Raw genomic sequence first — 16,671 nt, forward strand, 5'->3', positions numbered from 1 at the left:
GTTGTTCAGAAATGTCGGTCATTTCGGCTCAACTATTTATATTTTCCTGGGGGTAAAGCTTTTATTTTTCACCCGATAGAAGCTGTTTCCTGGTTGAGTTTCAAGCATGTGCTTTTAATTGAATTTTAACTAGAAACAATATACTGTAAATCTGTGTAGTTTCCAGTAGTCTGGTCTTGAATAATATTGCTCTCCTCAAATCCATTAGTACAGGTGCTCTACAGATCCAGGCTCATGGTGCCAACCTACTGTCCCCAAATGTCTGCAAGATTAAAAGTGGAGAGGTACCGGTTCCAAAGCTAAGCAGCCAATACACTGTACTGAGTAACACAGTAGATTATACCAAGGTTATGAGAGGTTTTTGAAGATGAATTATTTTGTGTCCATCTGGTGCTTGTATTTGGTTGTAATCCAATCAAAGGTAGATGGATGATAGAAATAACAAATTGATGACACAATACTGCAGTACTGCTCATAATCTTAAAAGTGTATCCCACTGAAGAAATGCATCTGATGTAATGACATAATCAAATCAAAGTCAGAGGAATGGAGGGAAGAAGGTCACCTGATAGAGCTTCCTCTTTTTACAGTGAAGATAAACCCTAAAAATACACCTCACCTAAGCTTCTTAAGACGTGTGTGGTAGGAGTTAGTCTTTGAATGCCTCATTGACAGCACACACACACAAGCTGAGTCAGTCACAAAGTCTTAGAAAGCAGCGTAACACCTGACATCCACCAAAAGGCTTTCACATCTTGATGTTTTTGCTTTATGGTTTCTCACTTGGAGTCGATCTGCAGCCTCCCCTGTTTGGCTGACAGTCTGGACACCACGAGCATGTCAAGTCTTCTCACCCTCAGCAGCCTGGGCAGGATCTGCGGCTCCAGTCACAGCAATGAAATGGTTGTTCTGGACCGGGTCAAGAGGAAGAACTCTGTCCGGCGTATGTCAATAATTGAAGATGGTGAGATTGCAGAGGTCCTATACCTTATTCCTAAACAGTCAATGATGGAGCAGCTGCCTTTCATCAACCCAGAAGACTACATCCTGTGTGAAAAGTTGGCCGGTACACCTGCAGAGATGTCAGGTAATGAACATTTGCCTGTCTGGTTGTAATAGATGAGCTGACTCCATTATTTCTTGACATGACATGACATATGTAAGGCGATTTGGAAAAAAGAAATGTGTTTGTTGCCCCTTATGTCAAAAATTGATTGATTCCCGACAGGGAAGTTATTATATATCGATTACATCACCAGGACAAGATATTCAACATTCTGGCTGCAGCTTAACAAACCCTTTTCTCCCTCCAAAAACTTCAAGACGTATGAATTCAACAGATACTATGACTAAAGCGACAGTTTCTCAGCTGGCTATGGATGGCGTAGTTTGTTATTTAAACGTGATCACAATAAGCTGAAGAAAAGTCAAACTATCATAATAAAGCCTGCTTTTTTTGAACAGCTTTTCTCAGCTTTAATCCAAATAGCAACATCTCTGATAAATAGCTAATGATTTACTAATGAAAGAATGTTTTCATGCCACTCCTACTGTCCTCTCAGAGAAAACGCACTCACACACACACACACACACACACACACACACACACACAATCACTCGTGCCCTCTGTGATTTGGACCACCCCCTTTTCCTCTGGTCCAGCAGTCCAGTTAGTTCCTCTCCTCACTTTCATCTGCTCGCTGTCCTGACCACAAAGTGCAAAAACCAACTGTCATGAAAGAAAAAGGTAGACTTTTGATTTTAACTACGTTTGCGTGCTGTGGGCAACATGTTGTGTTTGGTTTTATGTAATTGTTTTGTTATTTTCTTAGTAATTTCTGTCGGGCCAGGTAAACTTCATCTATTATTTGTTTATTGGCCACAACAATAGTTCCTGTAAAATGTAACATATTTTTATTGCAATTTTTTTTATAGATATTTTGTGTGTTTGAATTTGTCCTTTGTCTTTGCCACCTAGGATTACACAAAGGTACAATTTGATTGTTTTAAACATTTACATGTAGTTATGACTCTGGCTGCTTTATGCTCATGCAAACTGGGCCACAATGGTTTTATATTAAAAAAATATTTTCTTCTTTACAGTATTATTGAAAATAATTTTTTGATTATAGATTCTTATAATTTTTGAAGACATTTGGCTGTGTAACTGCTCTTATCTATAAATTCTGAAAACAAGTAAAATATTTTATCCTTTTTATGTTTGAATCTCTTATTTTGAGATTAGATAAAAACTGTCATGGGCAAGAGCAGCCATTCCAGCTTATCGTGGAGCATTGTGCTTGGTTAGATCGGCACGTGATTTTAGCAGTACCTCAGAATTAAGTTGTTTGCCTTGATCATTGAGTTAATCGATTTGACAGTATCCAGGAAGAAACTGCTCTCAGGTGTAGCATAAAGGAACAAAACACATTCTCTCACACGGAGTCTGTTTTCCCGAGGAAACGACTGAATGAACGTTTGCATTGATTTTCCATGTCGAAGTCAGTTTTGTTTTGTTTTTTTTCCTGTAATGTTAGCACTTTTTATTCTGAATAGATCATTTTCCAAGCAGTGAATGTAACGCCATGCAGGACCACTTTAAATGATATTCTCAATGGCTGATATGTAGGCACATGAAAATCTCATGAAGTGATGACTTTTAAAGTAAATAATCAGAGAAGAAAAACAATCATTTAGCACCACTAAAAAGAGTAGCCTAGCCCAAAAACAGGAATAAAAATAGTTTTAGATCAAAGTAAAGCAGCTCGGTCAAAAATCGGTTATCTAAAAATACATTCAATGTAGATTCTTGCTCGCTCACGACACACACAAAGATTATCATAGCTGGAGATAGCAGGTTGTGTGATTAGTTGTCCATATCAGGTTTCTCTCCATTTGCTGTCCTTCTATATCCACCATTTGCTAATACTTGACACCATATCAGCTTCACATCCTGGAAAATATCAAGAAAGACTAGCAGACATTTTGGCCTTTCCTTCTGAAGACTCCACAGATCTGTCTCTCACAAAACAGTTGCTGAAATCCTATAAAGGTTGTCGATGATATACAGAGTAACAGCAGAAACTAATTACAGCCAGTGCTTCTCCGTTAGCCAGGTTAAAGTAAAAACTGTATTTCTGTGCATTCCTCCACGAATAATGGATAAAAGAATCTGAGTTGGCACCCCAGCTCTATCATTAACAAAGGTCTGAGCTGTTTTAGGACAAAGGTCAGTTTGGTTGAGTTTCCTGTAATGCCTGGAGCCCAGGGCCAGGGGGGCGGGCTACATTTCCACTTTGATTTAGTTGTGTGGCAAAGGTAACACTAACATTAAGAAGGTTTTATGTGATTGAATAATATGCGCATGATGTCTGTGTATTCCAATCTTAGTGTGAATTTTACCTCTCAGCAAACAGAGAGCATTTTTCCGTCCGTGTCAATTGTTTATTTCACACATTAGGACAGAAAGTAGGAATTTGTAATGTGTCCGTGCTTTCTGTGATGCAGCCACAAGCCTTTGTGAAGCAGTCTGATTTACAGCTGTAGCTCTTATGTTGTAGATCACATTTTGCATTGAGCTAGGTGGCACATTGCTGAAGGTTATCATTGCCGTGGGACTGCATAATGTAGCTGCATGCTGCTTTTTCAGTGAACATTACATTAACCTTCACCACCCTAACCCCTCAGTGGTGTCATTTAGTTTGTCACTATAGCAACAAGTCTCTACTTTAGTGGTGGCAGACCTGGGACCACATACCAGATTCACTCAATGTTCTTAGTGTTCATGAGGCTGAATTGGGTAACCAGAGTAGATCAGAAAACATTTCCTCTTCAAATGTTTACTAATGTGGAAGTCTTTGTTTATGTAAAAGCTTTATGTCCAGCTTTTATTGGCCTCATGAGTGAATATAAGCTTGTTTTTGTGCGCTTATCTGTTCTTATGCTGGGTGTCCCCACGCTGGAGAGACTCTCAACATGCCACATTCTTTCCTCTCTCTCCTCTGCTAATCTCATTCAGGACCTTTCAAGTGGGCTGTGATTAGATTGTACTGGCAGCCGCTGCTTCGTGAAAGAGGCAGAAGGAGAAGGAATGAGCTGGAGTTCTCGTCTCCAGAAAGACTTCCGTATCACGCATGGTTCACCAAACAGGAGCAGACACACACACTGATAGTGCTTTTAGACAAATAATGGTTAATTTGTTAGAGTCTATCTCTGTTTGTGAAGCAAAAATCACTTTGAGTCTCTGCAGGTTACTGTAACGCCTTGACTATATGTACCTGTGGGTGTGTGTGTGCCAGAACGATACATTATTTTACATTATATTCAGTTATGTAAGCACTGAATGCCAAATTCTCAGCGACTGCTGTATTTGAACTTTCTAGGCAGGGAAATAGATGTTTACTCTTTGGTCCAGAATAAAATACTTCAACTAACCAAATTTTTTTCAGGATTTTCTGGCCTGCTGAATCTTAAAGACTTGGTGATCTACTTGGCTTCCCCATTAATGCTGCCATGAGGATGATATTTGCAGCTTAAATGCCCAATGTATCGGTGTAGACTCTGCTGATTGTCTCCCCTCTCCTGCTGCTGTAGTGCTCCTCACTCAGGATGGCTGCCACCCATGTTCTCCAGCAGGGAAACGGGTCATCCAGTGCTTCAGGTGTGGGGGGCAATGCAAAGGAGAAGTTCTGCGAGTCCAGAGCAATCACTTCCACATTAAGTGTTTCACCTGCAAAGGTGAGTACCATCAGTATTGTCGTGTGAGCAGGTGCTTATGCACTTTTGGTGGGTCTCGCATTCACATCTCTTTCAGAATAGACTTCATACACCAGGCTACATCAGGTGTAGACATCCTATGTGTCTACTAAAACAGCTTATTCTCATTAGTTAACGTTCAAGTTGAGCAGGATTTGTTCTTGATTTATTAATTATTCCACAGGAGCTGTCAGATTCAAGTTATTACACAATATTCAAAATGCACAATGGACTATTGTGAGAACCTCCTAGACTGTCAGACCATCATTCACCAGAGTAACTCTGCCTCATGGAAAACACATTTCCTGAACAGACTATTGTGCCCACTAATTGACACTGACAAGCTTCTCATGTTATTGGCCTTTCATTGCATTGTGATGCTGTTTACAGCACAGAGAGGACAAAGAGACTCTCAGAGCAGAGAAGAATTCAATATTTTAAAGTTGGAAAGACCTGTGGATCCAAAAGGTCCGTGGTTTCACAGACTTGTTTCATTTGTTAGGGCGCTCAAGTCAAACTAAAAACAGCCTCAGTTTAGGAAAGCCCAAGCATTTTGTGCTTGCTTTATTCAGATTTAAAAATAGGATATTAAATAAATCTCATGTCCATTGTGAGACTGACAGCAAGACAGGAATAGAGCAGCAGAAGTCTGTCCTTGACATCTCAGTTCAATCAAAGCAGTCGTATCAAGTTACTCTAAAGAGCGAGACAAAGATGCCTCCATGGATGATCAGTTCACACACACAGACTGACAACCCTTTTGCAAGCCTGGCAAAATCATAAGGTCAGACAGCTTAATTAGCATTGATCTCATCCCTTTGATGGATTACGTAACTGTTGTTGTGAAAGCAGCAGGTGTGTCACATGAGAAGAAAAAAACAAAACTCATCTGAAAGATGCTTCAAAATGTCTGCAATTAAAAGTGACGATCCAGATTATAGTAGTATCATGAATACACATGAACGTGTGTGTGTGTTTGTGCAGTGTGCGGCTGTGACTTGGCTCAGAGTGGCTTCTTCATGAGGAATGGCGACTACCTCTGTCCAGTAGACTTCCAGAGGCTTCACGGCACGCTCTGCAACAACTGTGGGGAATTTGTGGAGGGGGAAGTTGTTACAGTCCTGGGGAAGACCTATCACCCAAGATGCTTTGTGTGCACTATTTGCAAGTAATTATGGAAACAATTACTGTATTACTGTATTTTACTTTTTAGTTAAAGTTATGCAAATGTGTTTTAGAGTGGTTTCTGTTCCTTTCTCTGTGGATCAGGCAGCCTTTCCCTGCTGGGGACTGTGTGACCTTCAGTGGAAAAGACTGCCTGTGTCAGCGCTGTGCTCAACCTGCGTCTCCTACTCCCAGCGACATCAAATACTCCAATAGTGAGTCCAAACTTTCCTGATCTGCATCATGTATATGAAAATAAAAACGAGACCAATCACCAATAGAAGATACAGAACTAGATCAGAGATTTTGATCTCTACACATGTGGACACCTGATCCATCAGCCTGTGATGATGCTAACCCAATTCATTAGAAATACAGATAAAAAGTCTTCTGGAGTCGTCCATGACAGTTTTCCTTTTCATTGGGCAACGATGTGAACATCAAAGATCCTTAGCACTGTGAGATCTGACAGGCGTCAAGTTTGACTTTCACCTAAGAGATTACTTGTAAAGGTTCTTTTCATGCCTGCACACTGTCAGGAGTGCAGGCTCACAGTGCTGCTAATACCTCTCTGACCTCCTCCAGGTAGACTGCATGACTCCCACAGCACTGAGTTAACATTACATTACAAATCTGGCCATTCTGCTGGGACTCTGCCAAGCCAGTGACTCAGTAGAACTCAGCTCTCTATTTCAACCTGTCCTTGATCCACCTACCAGCTACAGATAAAGCAGGGATCAATAGAGGATCCAGACTCACAAAGCCCGTGGTTTAAGAGGATCTATCTGCAGGACTCGACAGAATATCTGCAGGAATACAGAGACAGATGGTCCAAAGCGTTGTTGTTCAGTGATATCTGACTTTTACTCCCATTTTTTCAGTTTGTACATGTGTATACCAGAAATAAATAATGAGAGGAAATAATTTAATTGATCAAACATACAATATCACTAAAATAAATAATAATATATAAAATAATCAGGGAAGTTTTCATTCTGAGTCAACAGAATAACCTTTATTGCGCAGAACAAGTCTTCGGCCATGGGACTCCATCATCATATCATGATATCCGTGAAGTACAGTATAGGAAACCTCCCCAGTCTGGTGTTAGTGAAGTCAAAGTGATGAAGAAGAACAAAGATCAATTTGACAGCAACAATGTGATTGGCCAGTTGAGATCTGATTAAATCTGTTTGGTGGCTAAAGTCTGTGTGTATTGTGAAAAAAAAAAAAATGCAGTACATACTCTCAGTGTGTGTATGTGTGTTTTCAGACTGCACTGGCTGTGGTAGAGACATAAAGAATGGCCAGGCTCTCTTAGCCCTTGGTGGGCAGTGGCACCTTGGCTGCTTCAAGTGCAAGGCCTGCAGGAAAGTGCTGAGCGGCGAATACATCAGCAAGTAAATGCAAATCTCCTCATTCATTCCTTATCTTATTCCTGATCCTCTGCCGACCTGCCTCTACGTTTGCAAATGCACGGTGATGTCAAGATTACAGTCAAAGGCAGTTTCAAGGGTTTCAGAGATTAGTAGGCCAGCTCACACAAAAAGACACATAATGTGAAAATATCTCTTTTAATATTCGGTGTTTTATCTTCCAGAGATGGCGTTCCCTACTGTGAGAGAGACTACCAGATTCAGTTTGGGGTACAGTGTGAAGCATGTCAGAGGTTTATAACAGGGAAAGTCCTTCAGGTGAGACAGGCGGACTCACTGAAGTCATGGTCCTGTGCACTTCTCATTCAGCACAAGTATCCAAACTGTGACAACGAAAACCTAAGATACTTGCCTGTCTGCAGATTATTGTGATTTTAAAGTGACTTCTGAACATGGATATTTTGTGCAATTTATGCATACCGACAGTATTTTTAGTATTTTTTAGTTAACCTTCCTCATATTCTCCAGGCAGGGGACAAGCATTATCATCCGAGTTGTGCAAGATGCTGCAGATGTGACAAAACATTCACAGAAGGAGAGGAAATGTATCTGCAAGGTCAGTTGAACGAAATAATCAATTATTGGCAAGAAAATGGAATCTTGCAAGGATGAACACATTCAAAGCCTTATCTGCTAAGAACAGTGAAATATTTGGAGCTCCAATGTCACTATATCAGCTGTGTGGGAGCTAATTGCTAACTGTTGACAGGATCCACAATCTGGCACCCGGACTGCAGAGACAAGAGCAGAAATGAGGAGAGTTACAGAGTAAGTCCTCTTAGACGTAACATTCAACTTCATTTCTGTGTGAGATATAGTTTGTTGGAATGCATTTCATACAACCCTCTTGAAATAAGATGTTAATATCCAGCTGTAGTGACCACTGGTCCAAAAAGGATGAGTGTGATATCCCTGTAAGACTTTTAGCTGTACAATGTCATGCTTTTACACGTTCTCTTCTTTCCTAGGTCAACAGACCAAAAACACCCTGTCTTGATTTCTTTTTCCCCCCACATGAACTTAAGGTTAATGTTGCTGCTCTGCTGTGTGTGCTGATGGTGTCCCAGAGGCTGTAGTGTCAGAGTTTGGGATTAACCACACATGCTTGTTTCACATGCTAAATGAACACTTAGCTTTTTTGCACCCAAAAATGATTAAAAAGAGCATTTCATCTGTAGAGCACTGGTACACCATATGCTCAGTCACCATTACTGTTACGTTTTATTGTGCTGCATGTTTGGCTGTGTTCGTGTCTGATCTTGCAATCTGTTACAGCCTGTACAGTACAATATTAAGAATCAGTCACAACACAGAACAATGCATGTGTCCTCTATTGGACCAGCTCCGCACTGCTCAACACGGGCAAATGCAAAACGGGCTCAGATATAAAGCACCAAACTGTGCGTGCATGTAAAGAGATGTTGAGTGACGAGGTTAAACGCTGTCTGCATACTAGTTTTTAAGATGAAGAAGAGGGGATTGTTTCTCATTTAAGACATCCCATAAATCAAACTAACATGGATGTTTTTTTGTTTTGTTTTGTTGTTTTTTTTTTATAATTCTTAGGCCACTCGATCTTCATCTGAGAGCTCCTGTTCCAGACCTGGCTCGTGCACTCCAGGAAGTCCTGGACGAACTATCTGTGTAAGTTCTGGTGACAACATCTGTTCAGCATCTTCCATGGTGCAAGGTTCACCGTGGGCTGATTTACATTTCATTTATCCCTTTATTTATACAGGGGAGTCACATGGACAAAGTGTCTCTCTCGCAAGATAATTCTTTCTGACTGTAGTTGAATACATCTAAGGAAATATCCAATGTGGATAAAAGCATTTGAAGAATCTTAAAAGCAATTTCATTTGTCAGTAAAATATTTTTCCTAATTTACCTTGACTGGTTGGAACTAGTTTCATCTTGCTTGTGAGAGGAAAAATGTGATTTCAATTGTGGTTGAATGATGAGGAGCCTCTGCTACTTAAAAGTTGCTCTGTTCCTTTATACATAGAAGGAGAAAATCAACCACATATTGAACAGGAGTTTAGTTTTATCTGCTTAATCAATTTGAATGCATTGTTGATTCAGATTGAATTTAAATAGAAAAACAGCCTGAGTATCCTTTTGTTTCTACTCCCATGAGCCACACCCTGTTGTTTTTATTCAGTGGCGTGAACTCAGAACGAATTGCTTCAAAATAAACTCATAACAAATGCCCTTAATATTAAAAACAAAACAAAAGAAACTGATTTCAATCATAAAGCAGATTACAATTGATCATTAATTTACAAAACGATGCAATCTGTTCACTTCACCTGCCAAAGTCAGAACAACATGGTGTTGTGAAATGTAAGTTTCATTCCTCCCTCAAGTGATGTAATAAGCAACTAGTGACCTTTCACCTGTCCTGACATGTGCTGTTTAATCCCTCCATCATTCCTTCTCCCATATTCTGTCTTCTCCCTCTCACCCCTGTCCTGGTCCCAGGCAAAAGTAGATAATGAGATCATTGATTACCGAGATTTAGCAGCAATTCCCAGAGTCAAGGCTATATATGATGTAGAGCATCCTGATATGATATCCTATAAGACTGTGAGCAAGAACTCCTCTGCTTTGGACAACAAAGGCAACAGACAGGACAGGCAAAACCCTGCGGAGGTAACTTCATTCAATGCTCGCAGTCACGTCCAGTGACATGTTTGTGTGTCATTGTTTTGCTTGATTTTATTCTTGGTTTCTTGGTTTGATTTTTCTGTCAAACCAAGTTAATTTAATTTATTTATTTTTTTTTGCTTTTAGTTGTTCTTTTACTTTATTGTGTTTGGCCTGAAATGGATTCAGATTTGTTGTACAAAATTGACCAATGTGATTTTTTTTTTTTTTTGGTGGCAATATTGTACAATAATATTGTTTACAGTAAGAAAATATTTTCATATTTAAATCATAGCAGGTATATGAATAATGCTTCCTGCTGACATTGACATTTGACTAAAGCATTTTTTTAGCAATGTGCTTGATAGTTGTTTGTGTGAGTTGCTGCTTTTTGTGTCGCTGATCCGACATTAATTATCACTCAGCTTCCAGGCTTGCTGATTATCAAAACTTAATCATATTGTGCTCATTTCATTTTATTTTATTTATTTTTTTATATCTGACTAGTTTGAAGATAAAGGGTCTCTACCTGAACTTCCAAAATGTATACTGATATATGAGTCATTTACGTACATTTATTTATTTTTATCTTCTGTTTTCATGATTCAGTCAACAGGAAATGAATCTGAAACCACAGAGGTAAACACTTTACATAGTCAGGTCACACAGATAAGAGCCTATCTAAAACCAGATGCATTTCACCCGAATAACATTTTTATTTGAAGTGCATTTTACATCATGTTTTTTTAACCACCTGTCTCTTGTTTGGTCTATTTTCAAGGAGAGTTTTGAAATGAGAAAGTCCATACCAAAATCTCCAAGCCATGGATCTTTTGGAGTTCATGCGATGTACAGTCGCCGTAGCTACAATGCCACTGTGCCCAGATCACCCCAACACTTCCACAGGCCAGGTGAGAGGAGGCCTCTGACAGCAATGATCTTCATCTTTACTTCTCCCTGTAGAGAGGTGAATCCTCTGCTCACTTTCCCCCTCTGTTGCACCACCTCTCCTTACTTCCTCTCTTCCTCCATCTTCCTCTTGGGATAACAAACAGGGTTGATGCTTTCTCCTTCTTTATTCTCTGGCAACCATGACTCCACCACCCCTCAATGTCACCACTTTCTCCCCCACACCAAAGGTAAGACCCCACCCATCCCCATCCTTTCCTGCAAACCTTCTGCTTTGTATTTCCTATCCAACGCTTACATGCATCTCACCACTTTGCACTTTATTGTGAGCGCAATGGGAGAATCAAGATTCCGACAACTGACATTAGCACTGAGATTTTTAACACATAGAGAGATGGATAGCAAATGTGTGATTTAGAATTACGCATCTAGAATTGAGCCATCTAGTGGTCAAAGTTCGCAGAATGTGAACTTTTCATACCTCCGCTGTATTTGAGGAGATGACACAGCAGTTTGTGCTACTGACTGAAAAAACTGTGACTATCTTTTTAATTATTTCCTGTTTTTTTTTTTTCATTTTCTCTGCTTATATTGATGGAATATTATTAATACATTTACTGTTTCTGTACCAAACCTCAATCAGATGTTACTCTGCAGCCATTCCTATTCATAGAATTGCTGTGATTTTTTTCCCCCTATCTTATCTGTCTGAGCTGTAGAAAGTTATGGAATTTGCTGGCTGTGTTGGTGGGAACTGAAGATCACTCAAATGGTTTTTGTAGTGATTGCAGTTTAGTTCTAGTCTGCCAGTTAATTGTGTCCATTGTGTCTGGATCTATAAAGTAAAGAAACCAGGATATTCTAAGTTATTATATTAAGATGCTCCTGGAGAATGTTTCTTTAAAATGTTTTAAAGGGGAAAAAGACATTGGAATTATTACTTACTTTGTCTTATATATATATATATATGTATATGTGTGTGTGCTTGTGTGTATTTTAGGATAAATTCCCTTTATTCTTTTCTTTCTGCAGATGTAGGTTTTCACATGTACAGGAGGCCTCCAATCTACAAACAGCAAGGTACAGTTTTGACTATGTCAGTTTTCAGTTTTCACCTTTAAAACTTCATATGAAGGCAGCTTGAAGTTGTTAGCAGTAAGATTGGCTATGTCAGTTTTGTATTTATTTGTAGTCTCCTACTTTTTATAGCACTGATTTATTCTCATGGCCCAATACTTAATGTAAAACATGGTCTGCAGAGACTCTTCTGAGGGAAAATGAATGAGTTTATGTTGTGCTTCAGTTATTGTTGCGTGTATACAGATGGTAAATTCCTCTTTTTGTTTTGTCAGATGACAGCAAATGTTTTAAACGCGTATTTAACAAAGGCTACTGTCAGTTATCGTTCAACTTAACAGTCAGGCAGAAAAGAAGCCTGATTAGATCCCTCCAGGGACCTCACCTATAAGGTCAACAGTTCTGAATTACTGTTTTATAGAATATGTAGATTAAAAAAAGGTACAGAGGAGTCTGTTTTGCATAGCAGTAAGGCAACAAAAGAACTTGTTTGGAATTGAGTCTCCATGAGTCTCATCTAACTTGGGCAAAGTAGAGTTTGACTCATCTCATAGGAAAAATTAATCTAACTGCTTATTCGCTGTAACATAGATCCAAATCCCTCCACATCCCAAACATCCTCTTTGCCTGCATATGGCCTCAATGGACTCCATCCAGTAAGAGCAACTTCTTTTTAAACATTTATAAAGCAAAAATCTGGTGTCTTCTGTCCACTCTGCTAACAGTGTTGTTTATATTATTAATGCAAGCATTGGATTTAAAGGCTGAACTACATACATAGTTGTATTGCTGTATCTGAGTTTAGCTATTAAGGTAATTGAATAAGCGCTTTAATGTGTCTGCTTCTCAATAAGCTTCGCTCAGCTGATTTGTCCAACTACAATGGTGATAGATTCAGAGGTATGTAGGCCATGTATCCATCCATAATTTTTTATGGATCTTGGCACTATTAAATCAGTGAATGAAGATTAATCACATGTTGGTTTTGTTGTCCTTCTCCCTTGCCTTTCAGATCTCAAGGTATGTGCTGATTGGAGTTTTATGTGGTCTTGAATCCCTCCTCATGTTTCCTGTCTGTCTCATATCTGTATATGTAACTTAAATTTAGAGTTGCGCCTATTACATAACTGACTCTTTAACTGCACATCTTTTAAATAGCCTTTACTGACAGTAGTCTAGCCTTTTGACTTTTAGCTTTGAGGTGATTAATCATGCCAAGACATTTTCTCATTGCATGTGTTTCATTCTAAAGCCCAACCGTGATGGTCTACACCCATTAACAAGAATGGACAGAGGGGTGTCCATGCCTAATTTATTGGAACCAAAAGCAAGTATTATTTGTATATTCTTGTTTATTAATACTCCACTAAACAATGTATGAGAAAAGACTTCTTTGAATGTTCTGGACATACAGTATAAACCTTGAAAGTATAAATGTAAGAGCAACGATAATCAATACAAATAATACTTCAGTCCAGTCCAGTAGAGTGTTGAATAGATTTCATGTTTGCAATCTTGAGCTCAAGCTTGCTAGATTAATAGCTGCAGAATAGTGCTGAGTGTGCTGAGGCTTTAAGGAAAACTTCATCATCACTTAACCTTCACAGTGTTTTATCTGTTGGAGCTGAAACACTTATTGTATAGACTTCAAATATCCATTTTAACTATGCTGCATTGTTACAACAGGAGTATACTTTCACAGTACATGATGTTATGTTCTAACTCCATCTTAGAGTCTCGTATCTTAAAGGTTGTGTTTCAGTGTATCGGATTATTAACTTATAAAGCACTATCTTCGTTTGGGGAAGGTGTACCCATATGAAATGCTCGCAGTCACTAACAGAGGGCAAGTGAAGCTTCCAAAGGATGTTGACAGAACAAGACTTGAGGTACATTTAAGTAAAGAATAGTATTCTTGTGTGTCTTTTTTAAGTAGTATATTAAATTTTAGTTCAATATAATTAAGACCTTTCACATGCATGTTAGAAACTGTGTATACCTACAGAGAATTAACATAATATGTTTATTCTTTTTTCTCTCCTTTTCAGTGCCACCTTTCCCCAGATTCATTCTTTGAGATCTTTGGCATGGAAATTAAGGAATTTGACAAGCTTCCACTGTGGAAACGTAATGACATGAAGAAGAACGCTAATCTCTTCTAAATGTCGATGTTTTCGTTAATTGTTAATATGCAGTACATGTCAATTTATATTTTTAATCATTTGCATTTGGCGCAAAACTAGAACTCTTTCTAGGAACAGCACAAACCACATTTTTTTCCAGGGCCACAACAGTTAGTCTTTGTAAGCCTATAATGAACAATGCCTCAAGTTCTGAAACCTCAAAACAGAAATGAATATGAGAACTCAGTAATCTTGGCTTCTGAAATAGTCATTATTTGTCTTTCTTATGTCAACCCTGTTTCCCCAGGAATTAAGTTCATATTGAACGATTCAACTGAATATATTTTTGCCCATTCTTCATAAATGGAGGAAATAGTGTGATATTTATGTAACTTGGCAGAAAGTATATCAATAAGCAATGCGTCTTTTTTTGTAATCTCATCTGTACTCTGTGATCTTAGTTGCCTAAAAAGTGTTTGATCTGTACTTTTTCAATGGACTGATGATGGCAGCAGATTACTGAAATACTCACAGAGTATATTGTGTAAATATTCTAAATGGCCCATGGCATGTTTTTGAGCATAACTGATGGCTTAATTATTGCTAAAAATCTGTAAATGGCAACTACAAGATGACGTGTAAGGTATGGTTATGTCCATAAAACATTAACAGCACAGACATACAAGATGAAACATGTTCATAGTTGTAATCTGAAACTAAGAAAATTGAACAGCGCTTGAGAATACTCAGGGCGCTTATAGTGTTTAAAGTCAGTCATGTTTATGTCTAGCATGTTTTTTTTTGTCTAATCAAAGCCCCTTTCTAGTCATTAGTGCAATATGAATCAGTTTCCCATGATACCTGATTCATACTGTAATGACTGGGTACATGAGATGGATGTGTCATGTAAATCTGATAAAAGAAGCATGTTTGGATGTTTTCACTGTTATAATGCTATATCATATTTTTGTATGTATATTTTGCTGTCCCCTGTTTTCACAAATAATATTTAAGCACAAAAATGAATAGAGAACTTTACTTCTGTGTCAATAGATTATCAATGAAATATGCTTTGTTAGACAATTAAATTAATCAAGAATAATTAATATATTTTTGTTGTATATTTTACCCTGATTCGACTGTTGTGAACTCTATGTTTCTGTTTGAGAACACCACCGCAAGCACCCTCATTAAAATCTTGCACGTGTTCAAACTGGAGTAATTAAGTGTCTTTTATTGATAGGGTGGATGAGACTAGTTGTGTAGGCTAGTGTGTTTTGAGACTGTATTGTTGCACATAATGTCAAGTTTTTGGTGTATCTCAGTTTCTATATCATCCACTTGAAATGTGACAGTGGTTCACTTTCATGGAGACTTCAAAGAACGCGTGTATGGTAACAGACGTCAGTGATCTGACAATTTCTGCTTGACAGAAAAAGCTTGGTAGTTGCATTCTTAAGTATGCAAATTTCAATCAGAGTCTCGAATGAACTCATTGTCAGTTTCCTGTCATCCTATAAGATAAAATATCTGTTATGGTGGAAAACATATCCTAAGACAACCGGTAACATTTTATAATCACAGAGTATTGCAGAACTACTCATATTTTCATATGTAAAATGGGCAGAATGTTTGAAGAATTGCAGAATATTCTGAACTTAACCCCACCTGCTTTCTATCGTTTGTGCATTCTCATTTGATATCTTGTTTGACCCATTCTGGGCCTTGCCAGTAGAAATTTAACACCAACAGATGGTGCTCTGGAGCCTGAAATCATAACACCAGAACAGGTGTAGTTTAAAAATGAACACTTGCCATGCTCTTTTGCATTTTGAGCAGACCTATTTTTCTTTACTGGTATTTGTTCTAGAGAAGCAATAAAAGTATAAACATAGTAGTACTAGAAGGAAAAAAACACAGCTTCTATCACATCCATGCTTTGTGTCTGTTTTTTACTTATTTGTTGTTCTTAAAGTAAAACTCTCTTACTCAACTACTGCTTATTGGGGGAGTGCAGATTACATCCTGGACAGGTCACCAGTCCATCAGAGGGCTGAAAGTAAAACTATGAAACAATATTTTCTGTTATCATATAAATATATACACTATAGAAATCTGACACCTTTAGAATTAAATGTTCTGTGGTCCTTTTGCTGCCCTACTCTATATGTTTTCTACTCTTTCATTAGTTCATGTTTTTGTCTAGTGGGTTACGTTATACGGATTAGTTTTGCATGTGTATTTTATGAGAGTTAAGAGGGTCAATGTGCTTTAGTGCTCAATCATCCTGATCTAAAAACCAGTTATTTCTTTACTTAACGAGCTATTGACTTTGGACATTATCTCAGTCGCACACACAGAAAGAAAAAAGGCATCAGTTCAAGGGAAATAACCTCGACAGTAAATGGAGGTATGCCTGAATAAATGTGATGAATAAACTCGTCGCTTGTCCCTTGAGCTCAAAGTGAAAAATATTAGCTCAGGCTGTTATCCATAACAACATCACAGCGTTGTGTTTTTGTTGTGATGGGTTCTTTAAAGCCCACCTAGCCTGAGCGAAA

General features: G+C 38.4%; 1 protein-coding gene across 1 annotated transcript; it reads left to right on the plus strand.

The window, feature by feature from the left end:
- Positions 1–837: 837 nt before the first annotated feature.
- LOC115059722 (actin-binding LIM protein 1-like) lies at positions 838–15,233 on the plus strand. The gene is made up of 21 exons (XM_029527377.1): positions 838–1,104; positions 4,608–4,737; positions 5,740–5,923; positions 6,025–6,134; positions 7,193–7,319; positions 7,520–7,613; positions 7,824–7,911; positions 8,065–8,123; positions 8,324–8,380; positions 8,922–8,999; positions 9,837–10,007; positions 10,611–10,640; positions 10,783–10,912; positions 11,057–11,140; positions 11,943–11,990; positions 12,579–12,643; positions 12,842–12,887; positions 13,000–13,007; positions 13,240–13,314; positions 13,796–13,876; positions 14,036–15,233. Exons 1-21 carry the CDS (start codon positions 838–840, stop codon positions 14,147–14,149), a joined length of 2,046 nt encoding a protein of 681 aa, XP_029383237.1. The 3' UTR covers positions 14,150–15,233.
- Positions 15,234–16,671: the final 1,438 nt, after the last annotated feature.

Source organism: Echeneis naucrates, chromosome 19 (genome assembly GCF_900963305.1).
Source record: "Echeneis naucrates chromosome 19, fEcheNa1.1, whole genome shotgun sequence".
Taxonomy (NCBI): Eukaryota; Metazoa; Chordata; class Actinopteri; order Carangiformes; family Echeneidae; genus Echeneis; species Echeneis naucrates.

What these genes read in the sequence shown, in the direction of transcription:
- LOC115059722 (XM_029527377.1), top strand. Translation starts at nt 838, where the DNA reads ATGTCAAGTCTTCTCACCCTCAGCAGCCTGGGCAGGATCTGCGGCTCC. An exon ending in CAGGTAATGAACATTTGCCT is followed by an intron (nt 1,105 to 4,607) that starts GTCTGGTTGTAA and finishes CTCCTCACTCAG; the next exon opens with GATGGCTGCCACCCATGTTC. An exon ending in GAAATGAGGAGAGTTACAGA is followed by an intron (nt 8,124 to 8,323) that starts GTAAGTCCTCTT and finishes CTTCTTTCCTAG; the next exon opens with GTCAACAGACCAAAAACACC.